The sequence below is a fragment of the Desmodus rotundus genome, chromosome 13 (genome assembly GCF_022682495.2).
Source record: "Desmodus rotundus isolate HL8 chromosome 13, HLdesRot8A.1, whole genome shotgun sequence".
Lineage (NCBI taxonomy): Eukaryota > Metazoa > Chordata > Mammalia > Chiroptera > Phyllostomidae > Desmodus > Desmodus rotundus.
In genome coordinates, this window is record NC_071399.1 from 76616624 (window position 1) to 76632892 (window position 16269).

The 16269-nt window shown below is 37.7% G+C and overlaps 1 protein-coding gene across 1 annotated transcript in view; it reads left to right on the plus strand.

Moving 5' to 3' along the window:
* The window catches only part of NDFIP2 (Nedd4 family interacting protein 2), a 51084-nt gene that overhangs the window by 25381 nt on the left and 9434 nt on the right, over positions 1-16269 (plus strand). Inside the window, exons 3-5 of the mRNA XM_024568813.4 lie at positions 3677-3810; positions 7113-7206; positions 11542-11666. Coding sequence (XP_024424581.1) covers positions 3677-3810; positions 7113-7206; positions 11542-11666 — 353 coding nt within the window. The remainder of the gene's footprint in view (positions 1-3676; positions 3811-7112; positions 7207-11541; positions 11667-16269) is intronic.

Below are 16269 nucleotides of genomic sequence, written 5' to 3' on the forward strand. Positions count from 1 at the left end.
GTCACTAAATTTATTCATTATTTAAGACTATTGATAAATGTCTCCACCTCTGTATGGAGGAGTTTCAAATGATAAGCTAATATTTAAAACCACCACACTGCCTAGTGCCCTTTCCTCCACCACCAAAATTTTCCTTCGATAATTTTCTTCTCCATTTCAGTGAATGCCTCCAGCAGGTCGGAAACCTTGGAGTCATCTTTTTGGTACCTTGTCGTAAAGTTAGGCTTTTTCTCCTTCAATTTTTGATGTAATGAAGTATGTTATTAATAGATTTCTTCTTTAATCCATCTCTGTATTCCTGGAGTAAATTCTTTTTGTCTTCATATTCTAGTCTCTTCTGGATATAGATTTGTTAACGTTTTATTTAATGTTTTTGCAGCTTTATTAGTGGGGTCTGTAACTTACTTTATATACTAGATGTATGATTTTGGTTTTAATATTATGGAAGCAACATAAAATGAATTGAAAAGCTTCTCATTTTTCTATTATCTGGAAGAGTTTTGATAATGCAGCGTGACATTTTTAGTGTTAAATAAATTCTAACTGTAAAACAAGTTAAGCTTAGTACCTAGATATTCAGTTATTCCTAGAATCTTCTCTGATTACTGTGTTATTTTCTATAGCTGTGCTAAACGGCCATTTATAACTATAATGGAGTATAAGAACTGACTATTTCTAGAATTTTGGGTCTCCGTTTAGTGAAAACTATTGGTGTAATTTTTTTCAGCTTCTGAGTCATTCTCTATTTATTTACTTATTTTGTTTTTTTTCTATTACTATTTATTCCCTCTCTACTTCTTCTTCTACATCTGCATCCTTCTTCTACTTCTTCCCCCCACAATCACCACGCTGTTGTCCGTGTCCGTGAGTTCTTTTCTTTTTCTTTTTTTTAAAATTTTTTATTTATTTTTAGAGAGAGGGGAAGGGAGGGAGAAAGAGAGGGAGAGATGCATCAATGTGTGGTTGCCTCTTGAGCACCCCCTACTGGGGACCTGACCCACCACCCAGGCATGTGCCCTGACTGGGAATAGAACCTGCAACCCTTTGGTTTATAGGCTAGCACTCAATCCACTGAGCCATACCAGCCAGGGCTCTTTTTCTTTTTTGCTTGATCCACTGCTGCCAACCCTGCCTCTAGAGCTGTCAGCCTGCTCTCTATCCATGCATCTTGTCCTTATTTTGCTTCTTCATTCAGTTTGTTCGTTAGATTCCACATATGAGTGAAATAATATGGTATTTGTCTTTCTCTGGCTGGCTTATTTCACCTAGCATATTGCAGTACGGGTTATGATTCAGCACAAGGATCTTGGTAGCTGACCCTTCAGACCTCTCCCCAGAGCCACCAGGCCCAGACTCTCCTCATGTGTCTCTAGTCCACTCTGTCCTCCCTTAACTGAAGCCCAGGGTAAATGGATGCAAATGAAATTTTGTGTGTCAGTCCTTTATGATGGTGTCTGATTCTCTAGCCATCTCTCCCTGGTGGACAGAAACCCTGCTGCTTTTCACAGCCAGGTGTTATGTGGGCACCTTTCCTGGTTCTGGTGCTCCAGGCTGGGGAACCTGGTTTGGCATTTAGATCCCACACTTCTCAGGGGGAACCCCTGCGGCTGCTGGAACATCTCCCCATAACTTTAGCCGCCACGCGTGGGAGCCCAGCCAGCCCTCTCGTGCCTCTGCACTCCTGCCAGTCTCAATGTGGTGACGTGGCTTCTTTCAGGCTAGTCTTAAATTGGTTGTTCGGGATGATTTTTTTTCCTGTAATTTATTTGTAATTCCAGTTTGGTCTTAGGAAGAGGTTAGTGTAGCTTCAAGCTACACTACCATCTTGGATCCCCCCGTTGTTATGTTGTCAGCATGGGGCATGCCAGTTTTTTGTGGACATTGTGCTCTTTGATAGGTCACTTTAGGGCTGGTTTCGTACATCTCAGAGCAATGTCATAACAGGTGACATTTGTGTAATGCTTCATAGTTCACAGAGTCCTCTAGAATGCCCATCTGTTTCATCCCATTGCAGAAAGTAATAGCCTTGCTGAGTCAGTTGTATTGATTAGGAAGTGGAACGTTATGGTGTTTAATTGATTTGCTTGAGGTGACATAATCTAAGAAGAGGAGGTGGGGCTGGAGCTCCCCAGACTTTAAATCCTCTGGTTGAAAACCACTGCCTTAAAAGACAGAAGAAAAATAAGTAAAATTAGCAAGTGAAAACTTAAGCTCCTGAAGTTTAATGTTTCTTCCGACTTTTCATCTATTACTGGTGGGGATATTTTTTCTTTCTTTGATGTTAAAACTTTTCAAAAACTTATGTATCTATTGTTGTTACATAAAACCATAATGTCCTTGGATAATGGGTCTTTGTTCCAGTTTTAAAAATCATTTTACTATTACTGCTTTAAAATTCGTAACTATTATTTTCACTTAAATTTTGCTTCTACTGTAGTCTTTGGAACTAAAGAAGTCTACCTAACTAATTACTGTGTTTTTACATCCTAATACTTAGTCTTTTCTAAGAATTTATGATTCTTGTGCCTTCTGGTAGATAACATTCAGTATCACATTGTTACTGCTACTTTTTCTCATTAGATTAGAAATGACCTAACTTCAGATCCTTTGCTCTTTTAATAGCATTAAAAAAACTTATTTTAAAACCTGTGTACATCAAACACAATAGGAAAAATGTGTTTTTGTGTTGTAAATTCAAGAAATTCTGATGATAGAGAATATTATGAACCAATGTAGAAGGTATAAACACTGTAGTTGTAATAGAAGAAAGCACAGAAGTAATATCAAATATTGTGGTATGTACTATTTTTAGAATGTGCTTGTTTTTTTCATGTCAGTAATTCTGGCCTAAGTCTAGTCAGCTGACTGACCTGTATCAGTTTACTTGCATTGGCAATAAGTGATAACTGGAATTTAAAAAATATAAGCAGTCTCTACTTACTATTATTATATATGTGATCATATTTTAAAAAGGTTAAAAATCAGAGGGATTGTTCATAAAAAGAAAACCTGAAGAAATAGGTCAATGGGGAGAAATAGGAGGAGAAAGAGATAAGAGTAAACGAGTTAAACATCATCAGTCTTTTAGCAAAGGGAAATACTGAGTTTGATGATGAGATTAGGGCAGTTACTAAAACTGATGTGTAGAAAGTTAACCTCTTATATGCAGAAAAATTAGCTTCTTATGTGAGTAAAGTGTTTATAGTCAGGTAATCCCAGGGTTCTGCCACTCACTGGTTGTGTGATACAGGCAAATCACTTAACTTTTTGAACCTCTGAGTTGCCAACATTAATGTACATAAAGTGGCAAGTTAAATGGTTAGTACTATGTGTTCATTATGTTTTGAGATTATGGGCAAGTAAATTAAATTATTTGAGGATAGCACTGTTGCTTACCTCTTATCTTGCACTCCTTTCCAAAATCTTATTCTTAAGATGCTTGCTTTATTATCAGCCTTTAAATAATATTTGTCCTTTTTCTTTATAATATAGGACTAAAATTATATATATGATTGTAGTAGTAATTTCTATGTTATATTGCTTATAACAGAGGGCTACAATAGCAGTCATAGCCTTTAGTGGCCTGTTTTAAATAATTAAATTATACTTTTGGCTATAAAAATTGTATCAAGTAGTTCCTTGTAATGGTTATCCTTTTTAAATTTGTTTTCTTCAGATACAGAAGTTTACAGTGAATTTTATCCTGTGCCACCTCCTTACAGTGTTGCTACCTCTCTTCCTACCTATGATGAAGCTGAGAAAGCAAAAGCTGCTGCAATGGCAGCTGCAGCAGCAGAAACATCTCAAAGAGTAAGAAAATTCTATTTCCTTTTGAGGGTACTCAGGCATATATATATATATATAAAAGGTCTGAGTAGCACTTGGATATGGTCATACCTTGGAGGCACTGCAAGTTCTGTGCCAGACCATTGCAGTAAAGCAAGTGTTGCAATAAAGTGAGTTACAATGTTTCTGTTGGTGAAGGGTCTTGCCCTTGTTAAAAAAAAACAAAACAAAAACAAACATCTGTGAAGCACAGTGAAGCAGAGTACAATGAAAATGATGTGAGGCCATGCATTCACTTGTAAATGAATCTCATCTGGGTGAGCGAAGCCTATTTCCTGAATCTATTCTCACAGGAAAAGTGGCCATACTTGAGACATTATTTTTCTATTTTTTCTATTTTTCATGTGTAGGGTTGCATATATATTATGGGATAATTACATAGATTTATGAAAATGAACTCATTTTTAATATTTCTATGAAAAATATTTGAATTGCAAAGAATTCACTTTATGAAACTTTTATGGCTTGTTCTTGTTTATCAGTTTCATTTTATAACCTTGTAGTGGGTAGAGTTCATTTTTTGTAACTTGCTTTAAATTGTGTGTAACTTGTCTTTTGACATGAAAACTAGCATTTGATACATTGTGAGCAACTCTAGGACAAGGACATTTCCAGCACATAGTTATTATCTGGGACATACTGGCTTTTAATAAATGACAGCTAATGAATGCTTCTTTACATTACCCAATGTGGGGAATTAAGAAGAAAATACCAGAGTTGTTCTATTACAGCTTTCGTTTTAAAATATCTTGGTGTGTTTACCAATATTAGGGTTTTTATTTATTTATTTTTATATTGTATTTTTTCATTACCCATTTGTAGGATTTTTAAATCAGTGTTTAATGTACTTGAAAGTATTAGACAGATGCCATTTTTATTTTTTAAACATTTTCTCTGAGTACGTTTCTGTTATGTTAATGGTTGAATAAGATTCCATGGGATCAACAATCTAATTTAGTGGTCAGTTCTCTCTAGTGAACACTTGGATTATTTTCAAGTGCGTGTGTGTTTTCTGGTTTAACCATGTAAGGAGCATCTTTGTGCACATGTCTTCTTTTTGAAAATGATGTGCTATGATAAAATCTCCGCACTGGTGTTTCAAAAGAGTGTGACATATTTATGTCCTTGCTGTCACATCGACAGGTTTATTGGGGGCAGGGCTCATGCTACACTTTAATGTTTATTTCCTGAATTAACCTGGGAGTATATACAATTTATTAATATGCATTTACCATAAGAGAATTGCCTAGGATATGTATGCAGAGTTTAAGGACTCTTTGCCCAAATGCAAGCAATACGGTTTTAAAAACATTTTCTTTCTGGAAAACAACAAATGTAGTAAAACTACCATGATTGGATGAAAAGAACATTAGTTTCCTGGATTTAACTCCTGTCTTGACTTACCTGATTATATGATCTTGGGCAGGACACGTCTCTGAGTACTAACCCAAAACTGAAACATCAGCACCCAACTGAGGTTATGTCTGTGTAACATGGAGATAATGTAGGTGTATACCATCAGGTCATGCCACTTATTTGATCAAAACTCTGAGACTTCCCAGTTCACTCGGTGAAATATGAAGTCCTGCAGTGGGCTCCCTGACCCCATTCCTGTTTCTCTCTCTCTCTCATGGTAGTCGAACCACTCCAGCACACCAGCTGTCATCCTGTCTTAGGACCTTGTGTATAAGGTCCTAGTGAGGCACTTGCTTACTCCTTCTGTCTGTGTAGCTAACGCTTCCCTCTCCTGTAAGTCTGTGCTCAGGTGTCATCTCAGCGGGGCCTCTTGACCATCATGCTTAATACTGTCACCCGTAACCTCAAGCAAGCATTCCTAAACTCACCCCCTTTTTTTTGCAGAGCATTTACACCTTTTAATAACTGTATAAATAACTTATTTATTATGTCTTTCTTTGTTGTCTCATTCCCCTTAGTGGAATGTAGGTCCCAGAAAGGCAAACATCTTTGTTTTTTGTACACATGTATCCCACATACCAAGAAGTTAAGTCTTCTGTAGAATGGATATTTCGTCAGTATTTGTTGAATATTAGTGACAGTCAGTGATGACAGGTTTTGAGTATACTTTCAGAGAAGTTCTCCACATTTACAAGCAAATATATTAATGTCTTAGTGTATTTATATAAATAAATGTGTTGTGCTATGCAAATGATTTTCATTTAATACATTTGGGAGATCATCATGAGAATATTAAGAATGCTTGTTCTTTTTTCTTTAAAACATTTTACATTACTTTTTGAATTTCATCAGATATTCGGTAACTTTATTTTATTGGTCCGTCAAGAATTGTGAATGATCTGAGACTTCACCACCTTCACCTTGCCTGATTAGCTTGTCAGTTTTGTGAATGTTGGGTCAGACACAAAAACTTTATTATTTACATCAGTAGTTGCAACCACAGTATTAGCATCTTTTCACACCAGCTTCCTGCCTTAATTCCCACAGGGCAACACGAAGACCCTCATGTGATGCCTCCTCCACGCACTGTGGAGCCCTGAGTTTAGGGCACCTGGCGTTTTTTAATGGTGAAGAAGCATGCCCACCCCTTCGCTCTGGACAGAGACACTGTTTATATAGCAGAGCGGTCTGCTATATAAACATCCTTGGAAAGATAGGACAGAAGAGGGGCAGCCAGTGCCTCTACCTGGAACCATGCAGAAACATAAAGAGACTCGTGGAAAATTCTCTCTGACAATAGTCCACTGTGATAGGCATTTATGTTGCGTCTAATTGTTTGCTTTTATTAATGTTGCTGCAGTGAATTATCTTTAATCTATTTATCATAAGTGGGAATATATATATATGAGGTCTGTCTAGAAAAAGTCCAGCCATTGTTAATAAAACAAGAATGGTTTGCATGATACCAGTGTAACCTGGCAGCCAAGGAGAGTGGACTGGAATTTGCATGCGTGAGCAGTGATGCCGTCACTGTGCTAGTCAGTGGGGGCGATAGACACTGTGGAGTGAGCACGTGTACTGTGTGGCCGTCACATTCAAAATGACTGAGTGAGTAGAGCAATGAGCCTGCATCAGATTTTGCGTTAAGCTTGAGCATTCCTCCATGGAATGTTCAAAAGTTACTCTTTTGAAGGGTGCTCTTTAAAAATTAACACTTCCTACACATTTGTACACATTTTGTATTTTGACTATACAACAAATTGAGGATATTAGATTTTATTTAAATTCTTTATTTTTAAGGTAATAAAGTTGTCATTTAGTGAGCTGTTCTAATGTCGTATGTTTCACAGATTCAGGAGGAAGAGTGTCCACCAAGAGATGACTTCAGTGATGCAGACCAGCTCAGAGTGGGTAATGATGGGATTTTCATGCTGGCATTTTTCAGTAAGTGATCTTTCCTTTCTGAACTGTGTATATTTGCATATGTTGGGTGTGTGTATTAGACAGGGAAGAAAGGCAAATATTGTTAGCATGTGTCATCCTTGTTTAAAAATATAAATTGTTCCCAATACTAGCTAACTAAGTGTGATGATATGTTACAATACAAATCCTGGAATTTATTAAATACGTATCAGATAACTAGGTATTGTAGTCATGCTAGATGCTGATTGTATGGAGATATATAAGCATGTTTAAGCTAAATAAGGTTTTGCCTGAGAAATGCTACAGGTTTATTCAGTGTTGTAGGAGCATATAGAAATGAAATTATAAATTCTGCTTTTGAGGCAGAGGACTTCCATTTGAGTGTCTTTAAACCAGAAGAGAGGTTGGAAAAGCAAATATTCTGGGCAGCTAGAACAGTGTGATCTGAGACACTAAGTATGAAAGTGTAAGTCTTATTTGGAGGGAATGGTGAGTATTTAGAAGCCCAGAAACCTGTTATATTTTGTACCATCTTGCAGAATTCTTATTTTATATTTGACTTGTAAAATAGGTTTAAGATAACTTGAGTGGTGGAGACTATGTTATAGTCTTTATTGTTTCAGTTCCTAATTGACACATTGTAAACTCAGTAAGTAAGATTTTGAAACTCAACAAACTTTTAAAGCGCTTAAAATCTGTTTTGGAAACCTAGTATTCATGTAAGTAAATTTATTAGTTTATGATATGGTTATTTTCTGCCCTTAACTTAGTTAAATGATCAAGTTTTCATACCTTCTGTGATCAAATGCTAATTTAATAACTTATGATTTATTTTGATAATAAAACCGAGGAATAGTTTACTTATTTAAAGTACCACATTCAACTTTAAAAAGGGGAAATACATTCTTTTTGAATTGAGTTACTTTGGAGTCTGGAAAATCACTGACTTCTTCCATTTTGAAATGGTTTCCTGCTTCCTTTGTTTTATTGTATCTTCTGAAGAACAGAAGTAGGTGACCTCTCAGAAGTGGGTGGGCAAATGAGCTGGCAGTTATATTTTTCCCTTCAAATTTACTAAATTATATTCATGTTGGTGCCAGCTAATGTAATGCAATATTTAAATCTCGTGGTTTTTGTTACAGTGTCTAGTTAAATACAGTGTTAGATAGACACTATGTAAAGGAAATTAATGAACACTTTGGCTCCAAATAACTACTGTTTCTTACTGTTAAATCTGTTGAACCTTGCTTTTTTTGCTTTAATAATAGTTCAGCTGATAACCCTTTATATTGATAGCACACTTCCCACATAGTTTGATTACAAGAGTCATGTAAACACTGATTCCTTAATTAGCAAAGAATTTAAATTTATTGTACTGTGTGTAGTATAAATACCTGTTTCTTAGGAATAAAAACATGTTATTTGATACCATCTAATTATTTGACTCAGAGCTTAGTTATTTCTCCATTTCTGTAGTTCACTAAGCCCTGCTATCTTCTTCTTAATTTATGTTTTTAGATTTGAAAACAGTTCACCAATGTCACAGTGTTGCAAATGCATGATAAACTAGACATTTGATTAACTTTATTTTTGGCCACTGGTGGCATATTAATTAATGTAAACATAAGTTTACAGTTAATATATTTAATGTAAATTATCTGACACTAAATTTTGACTGAATTCTGCTTTTACAATTTATATTTTTATACTATTTAATAGTCTATAAGTATTGCATTAATATTATAAGAGTATAATTATAAATTATTTTTTATCTTTATTTCCTTACATTTTTTTTTTTTCAGGTGGACTTGCTTTAGGCCAATGCTTGAGTTTATTTACTTTAATGAGCATAGATTTATTTGTGTTCACTGCCATCTAGTGGCTGTTGCACAAATTGCAGCTTCCTATATTTGCCCTACTCCTTAAACTATCTAGCTAGCAGCTGTTTGTTACCTCAATTCTGTTCTGTTGTCTGTTCCTAAGATTCAGAAATGGATTTTCTTTAATGTGGTTTATAACTTAAGCACTTCTGGTTATATAAGTTGGACAAATAAAACTGCAGTGAATATCAATTATAACACTTCAGTTAAAACCTTTTGTAGGTTTAATTCTTGCTTTCTCTGTTTTCAATATCTACGTTTCTGTCTCTTGCCACATGTAACCCTAAAATAATTTTACACCTAAATATGGTAAGAAAATTGCATGTCCATGTTCAGAAAATGTAAAAAAGAAATGTATGTATCCCCCGATAATGTTTTAGCTTCTCATGATCCCTTGACGTGTCACTGCAAAATGCCTGCGACAAGTCTAACCTGCCAGTCTCCGATCATACATTTGTAGGTGTTCTCTCTGAGGGAATGGAATTGCGTTACCAGTTAGAAACTGGAAGTTAAGATTTTGTTCACTGGGTAATTGGCAGTCTGTGAAAGTGACCCTGTACTCTAGCACTTAAAAATGTCGTGGGCTCCAGGTAGAAACTTCCTCTCCTAAGGTTGAGCCTTTCATGTCCTGTGTGAATCTTCCCTCAGTGATATGGTAATAATTGATCACTGCATCATTTCCACTTTAAACTAGAAGGTCTCGTCATTAAAGAGAATTAATTAGGTTAATTGTACCTTTGAAAAGAATCAGAGTATTTAGAAATGTAACCTCTGACTGGTGAGCAGTGAACCAGACTCTTACCAACTTTGGAAAGTGAGTACTCAGGGAAGTCAGCACTGAGTCCAAGGTCACATATCTAGTAAGCGAATACACTACCACTCAAATACAGGTCTTATTTCAAAATTTATTCCATGTTTAAATACAGCTTCTCACAAATGATCAAGAAAGCTGAGACTTTTCAGATAGCATTAGGAAGGAAGAAATTATTAGAATAGGGAAATTGTTTCAGATAAATAGCTCTGTCATTTCATCTTATCCTACTATGCTTCCTCTTTAGCTTCAGAATTCTGAAACATCAGAATTTCTCTAGGTAATTTACTTCGTGTCCTTTGGAGATATGTAGGGGAAGAGGATGGGCACGGAACAGACCCAAACCTAGGCTCAAATTGATCTTTAGAAGCTTTATTATTGTTGTTATTTTGACAATGCTGATTTGTTGGGTACAAGTAGGGCACTCTGGTTATATCTCAGGGACCTACATCAGGGTGGTTTCAGCTACATGTAATAGAAACCTGTTACTACAACTGTTTTCAATAGTTAGGAGATTATCTCACAAGATAAGAAGGCCTGGATGAGCCCTCTGAGCCGAGGGAAGGCACAGAGAGTATCAGTGTTGTGGCTGTGCTCTCCTTTGCTTTTCTTCACTATCCCCCACTTGAGAAAGGGTTTATTCCTCAGGCCGACAGCAGGATTCTAGTAGCTGTTCTAGATATTATGTCCAAACATCCAGAGGAAGGGGGGAGGGCATTCCTTCTTTTGTTCTTACATAAAAGTAGCTAATAGTATATTAAATTCTTCCATGTAGCCATCACCCAGTTTCAACAGTGATCATTTTAGAGCCACTGTTAGTTACTTAACCTGTATTCCATCCTCCCTCCCTTTGGTGTGTTTTGCTGTGTTTTTAAGAATCAAGGAATGTTTTTCAGAAGTCCTATTTTTAAAAATCATAGGAAAGGAATTTTGACCTCCTGTGATTTTCCCCAGACTACTTGGGACCCACCTTTTGGGGCTAAGTATGGGACTCAGCCTTCCCTGTAGAGTCTGTAGAGGTGGGTTTTGTTAGAGAGGAGGAAGAGGCAGTGAACGGTATCTGATCTGGGAATTGCCTTCGTAATTCATTTAGCTCATTTTTAATTTTGGCAGATTGGTTGACTAGCTCAGGCTGGGCTTCTTGGGTGGGATCACATGGAAGCTGCATTGTGACCTGGTTTTTAACTGGCTTAAAAAATATTCCATCCATTGGGGATAAGCTTTAAGGAATTGATTCCTGTTGATGAAACTGATGAGAAAGCAAGCTTACATATTTGTTTATGTCTAGTAAGTGACTTGCATTTGCAAAAGGTAAACTATAGTCTATAAAAAAAGGCTTAATTGGTCCAGAGTCAAAAAAGAAAGGGAATTGCTATTACCATTAGGCAATGATGATTTTTCCCCAAGATTTGTATTTCTTTATTTTTAGACAGAGGGGAATGGAGGGAGAGAAACATCTATGTGTGGTTGCCTCTCTCACGCCCCCCACTGGGGACCTAGCCCGCATTGTGCCCACTGGGAATCAAACCTGCAACCCTCTGGTTCACAGGCAGCACTCAATCCACTGAGCCACACCAGCCAGGCACAATGAAGAATTATTAATATCAAGTCTCTCAATTTGTTTCCAATATGGTTTTTTAAAATAATTGTTTCTCTTGCTTTTAGTGGCATTTATTTTCAACTGGCTCGGGTTTTGTTTGTCCTTCTGTATCACCAATACCATAGCCGGAAGGTATGGTGCCATCTGTGGGTTCGGCCTTTCACTGATCAAGTGGATCCTCATTGTCAGGGTGAGTGTCCTGATAACCTCCCTCACTTTGATCTTTAGGATTAAAGTACGTGAAGTTTCCCGTGTGTTCATGAATGTTCATTTTACGCGTATGAATTCAATTATTTGGATAATTTTCCTTAACTTCTGGGCTTAATTATTATAGTGATCTCTGGTGTGAACGTTTCAGCTGGGTTTATATGAGAGCTCGTTAGTACAGCAGTCCCCCTTACCTGCAGTTTGGGTTACCTGCGGCCAGCCATGGTCCGAAAATACTCAGTGGAGCATTTCAGATATTCTGAGAGACACAAACATTCACACAACTTCTATTGTTGTAATTGTTCTTTTTTATTATTGTTCTCTTTCTGTGCCTAACTTATAAATTAAACTTTATCCTAGGTTGGTATTTATAGGAAAAAACATAGTATACAGAGTCCAGCACAAATAACGCCCCCCTTTTTATTACAAAATCTTTTATTATAAAATCATAAGCATGTAATTCTGTAACATAACAATATCACACTCAAACAAACCATAAGGCGTTTTAGGTGAAATGTTCAAATTAACACTGTAAATTATTGCCACCCATATTACCCTGCCAACCACACCCAAGCACGCGTTACTTCTGGACCCTGCCTGTAGGGCTCGGCATATCCCCTGATGCTACGGGGGGACTTTCCGTGTGAAAGAGTTTTGAAAGCAGAAGACGTGTTGGGATTTCATCTTTTTTATATCAGTGGTCTAACTTTGTTTTTAAGTTCTTCTGAGTGTTAGTATCTTCATAATAAGCTGATAATAGCTGCCTTTCAAGATTTTTGTGAGGTGTGGAAATAATATAATTAAGATGCCATGCCTAGTTCACGTGTAAGTGCTCAGTAAACCATAGCTACCTGCATTATACTGTTATGTAACGCAGGCCTTTCTAAATCGGTTACACATAAAAATTTCTGTTGCTTAGGAAAATTATCATGGGCTTTAACCTAAGAGCTCAAAAGTAAAATACAGGCCTTTGAAGTGGCTGCTAGAACCCACCTCTCCGCCCCCCCCGCCCCCCCCCCCGCCCCCCCCCCCCTTCCTTCTGAGCCTTCTCATTTTCCTGTTGTTGCTGGGTGTCACCTCTGTCACCTCTTATGTGCATGGTTGTGCAGGGAGACAACGTGGATGAGCCCTTTTTTTCCCTTCCATCGCAGGAATTTTCCAGTACTTTTGTTAGCATAATCTCCCCAGCTCTTTACCTTTGCCTCTTGAAGGCCTTTTTTGGCTTTTTATAAAGCTTTTTTCCTAATTTCCTTAGGATAAGGCTTAGGGGAATGATTAAAAGTGCCTTTATTGTTTACTAAGTCTTTTTAAAAGTTACCCACACATTTAATGCTACAATGTACAATTAACAAAATATGTACTTCGTATTAATGACATTTATTTAAACATTGATTTCTAATTGAATGTCAAATCCTCCTCAAATTTTCAGTAGAATCACAAACCTAATATGTCAGCTTCTCTTTAGTGTTTGAGACACTTCAGTTATGCACCTACATTATCTAATTGATTAAAACATTACTCATTACAAAACTATGGATTTAATGTGTTTCTTTTTTAAAATTAAATTTATTGGGGTGACATTGGTTAATAAGATCATACTGGTTTCAAATACACATTTCTGTGGTACATGATCTGTATATGTATTGTGTGCCTGTCACCCAAAGTCAGATCATCTTCCACCACCATGAATTTGGCCCCCTTTGCCCTTTACTGACTCCCCATCCCCTTTTGGTTACTGTTGTCTATGCGTTTCAGTTTTATGTCCCATATATGAGTGAAATCATATGGTTCTTAGCTTTTTCTGACTTACTTCGCTTGGCATGCTATTCTCAAGATTCATCCATGTTGTCGCAAGTGGCAGTGTTTCATCTCTTCTGGCTGAGTGTGTTCCATTGTGTATACGTGCCACGTCCTTTTGATCCAGTCCTCTATCGAAGGACCGTGCGGTTGTCTCCACGTCTCCGCCACGGTGAATGATGCTGCACTGAGCAAGGGTTGCATATATCTTGGCGAAGAAATGGTTTCAAGTATTTTGGGTAGATACCCAGAAGAAGGATTGCTGGGTCATATGGTAACTCTAGTCTTAATTTTTTTGAGGAACCACCACACTTTCCGTAGTGTCTGTACCAGTTTAAATTCCCACTAGCAGTGAATGACAGTTCCTTTTTCTCTACAGCCTCTCTAACACTTGTTACCTGTCTTGCTGATAACAGCCATTCTAAGAGGTGTGAGGTGATATATTGTAGTTTTTTAAAAAAATGTATTGATTATGCTATTATAGTTGTCCCCTTTGTCCCCTTTTATTCCCCTCAGCCCTGCACTCCCCCACACACATTCTCCCCCTTAGTTCATGTCCGTGGGTCATACATATAAGTTCTTGCTCCTACTATTCTTGCCTTCCCGTCTATTTTGTACTGAACATTTATGCTTCTTATTCCCTGTACCTTTTCCCTCACTCTCCCCTCTCCCCCTCCCTGCTGATAACCCTCCAAATGATCTCCACTTCTGTGATTCTGTTCCTGTTCTAAATGTTTGTTGCTTAGTTTGTTTTTGTTTTTGTTTTTTTTAGGTTCAGTTGTTGATAGTTATGAGTTTGTTGACTTTTTACTGTTCATAGTTCTGATCTTTTTGTTACACAAATCCCTTTAACATTTCATATAATAAGGGCTTGGTGATGATGAACTCCTTTAACTTTACTTTATCTGGGAAGCACTTCATCTGCCCTTTCATTCTAAATGATAGCTTTGCTGGATACAGTAATCTTGGATGTAGGTCCTTGATTTTCATGACGTTTTAATACTTCTTTCCAGCCCCTTCTTGCTGGCAAGTTTTCTTCTGAGAAATCCACTGACAGTCTTATGGGAACTCCTTTGTAGGTAACTGTTTCCTTTTGCTGCTTTGAAGATTCTCTCCTTATCTTTAATCTTGGGTAATGTAATTATGATGTGCCTTGGTGTGTTCTTCCTTGGGTCCAGTTTCTTTAGGACTCTCTGAGCTTCCTGGACTTCCTGGAAATCTGTTTCCTTTGTCAGATTGGGGAAGTTCTCCTTCATTATTTTTTCAAATGTTTTCAATTTTTTGCTCTTCCTCTTCTGGCACCCCTATGATTCGGATGCTGGAAGATTTAAAATTGTCCCGGAGGTTCCTCAGCCTCTCCTCATTTTTTTGAATTCTTGTTTCTTCATTCTGTTCTGTCTCCTCCAAATTGTTGATTTCAGTCCTGGTTTCCTTCCCGTCACTGTTGGTTCCCTATACATTTTCCTTATTTCACTTTGCATAGCCTTTACTTTTTCCTCCATTTTGTGACCATACTCAACCATTTCTGTGAGCATCCTGATTACCAGTGTTTTGAACTCTGCATCTGATAGGTTGGCCTATCTCTTCATCACTTGGTTCTGTTTTTGGAACTTTGATCTGTTCTTTCATCTGGGCCATATTTTTTTTGTCTTGGAGCGCCCATTATGTAGTAAGGGGCAGAGCCTTAGGTATTCGCCAGGATGGGGCAACCCATGTCACCGCATGTGGTGCTGTATGTGGGGGAGGGGTCAGAGAGGGAACAATGCCTCTTGCTCTACTCTCCCCGACTTTCAGTCATTTCCCCCGCTACCCACAAGCAAATTGGGCCCTTCTGGTGCTGATCCCGGGTGGGTGGTTTTGCGTATGTTCTAGGACCCTGTGGGTCTCTCCAGCAAACTCTACTGTGAGGCTGGGAGTTTCTCCCGCTGCTGCTGCAACCCCCACAGGTTTTTCCCAACAGAGGTTTTGAGGCTTTACTTCCTTGCCCTGGAACCCTGGGTTGCACGGTCTGTCTCACTCCCCAGTTCTTTCCGGTTTATGCACATGCAAACGTGGGATCACCAGCTCTGCAAGCCGGTGCCTCGCCACGTGCCCTCTCCGCCCTGACTGCTTGTCTCTGCCCCTCTTACTGTCTGGGTGAATGTTTCTTCTTTAACATCTTGGTTGTCAGACTTCCAAACATTCGATTTTCTGGCAGTTCTGGTTATTTTTTGTTTTTAAATTTGTTGTTCTTCTTTCGGTTGTACGAGGAGGCACAGTGTAGCTACATATGCCTCCATCTTGGCTGGACTGGTATGTTGTAGTTTTGATTTGCATTTACCTAATAGTTGGTGGAGTTGAACATCTTTTCATATATTTGTTGGCTGTTTACAAGTCTTCTTGGGAGAGGCGTCTGTTCAGGTCCTCTGTTCAGTTTTCAATTGGATTTTTGTTTGATAGTGAGTTGTATGAGTTCTTTATATAGTTTGGCTATTTATCCCTTGTTGGAGCTCTTGTTTACAGATCTCTCCTGTTTTGCTGGTTGCCTTTTGGTTCTGTTATCAGTTTCTTTTGCTGTGCAGAAGCTTTTTAGTTTGATATAGTCCCATTCACTTATTTTTGCCTTTACTTCCCTTGCCTTTGGGGTCAAAATCATGACCAAGGTCCGTAAGTTTAGTGTCTGTGTTTTCTTCAATGAAATATATTGTTTCAGATCTTACATTTAGGTCGATATATTTTGAATTAATTTTTGTACATGGGGACAAACTGTAATCTAGTTTAATTCTTTTGCATGTGACTATCCAATTTTC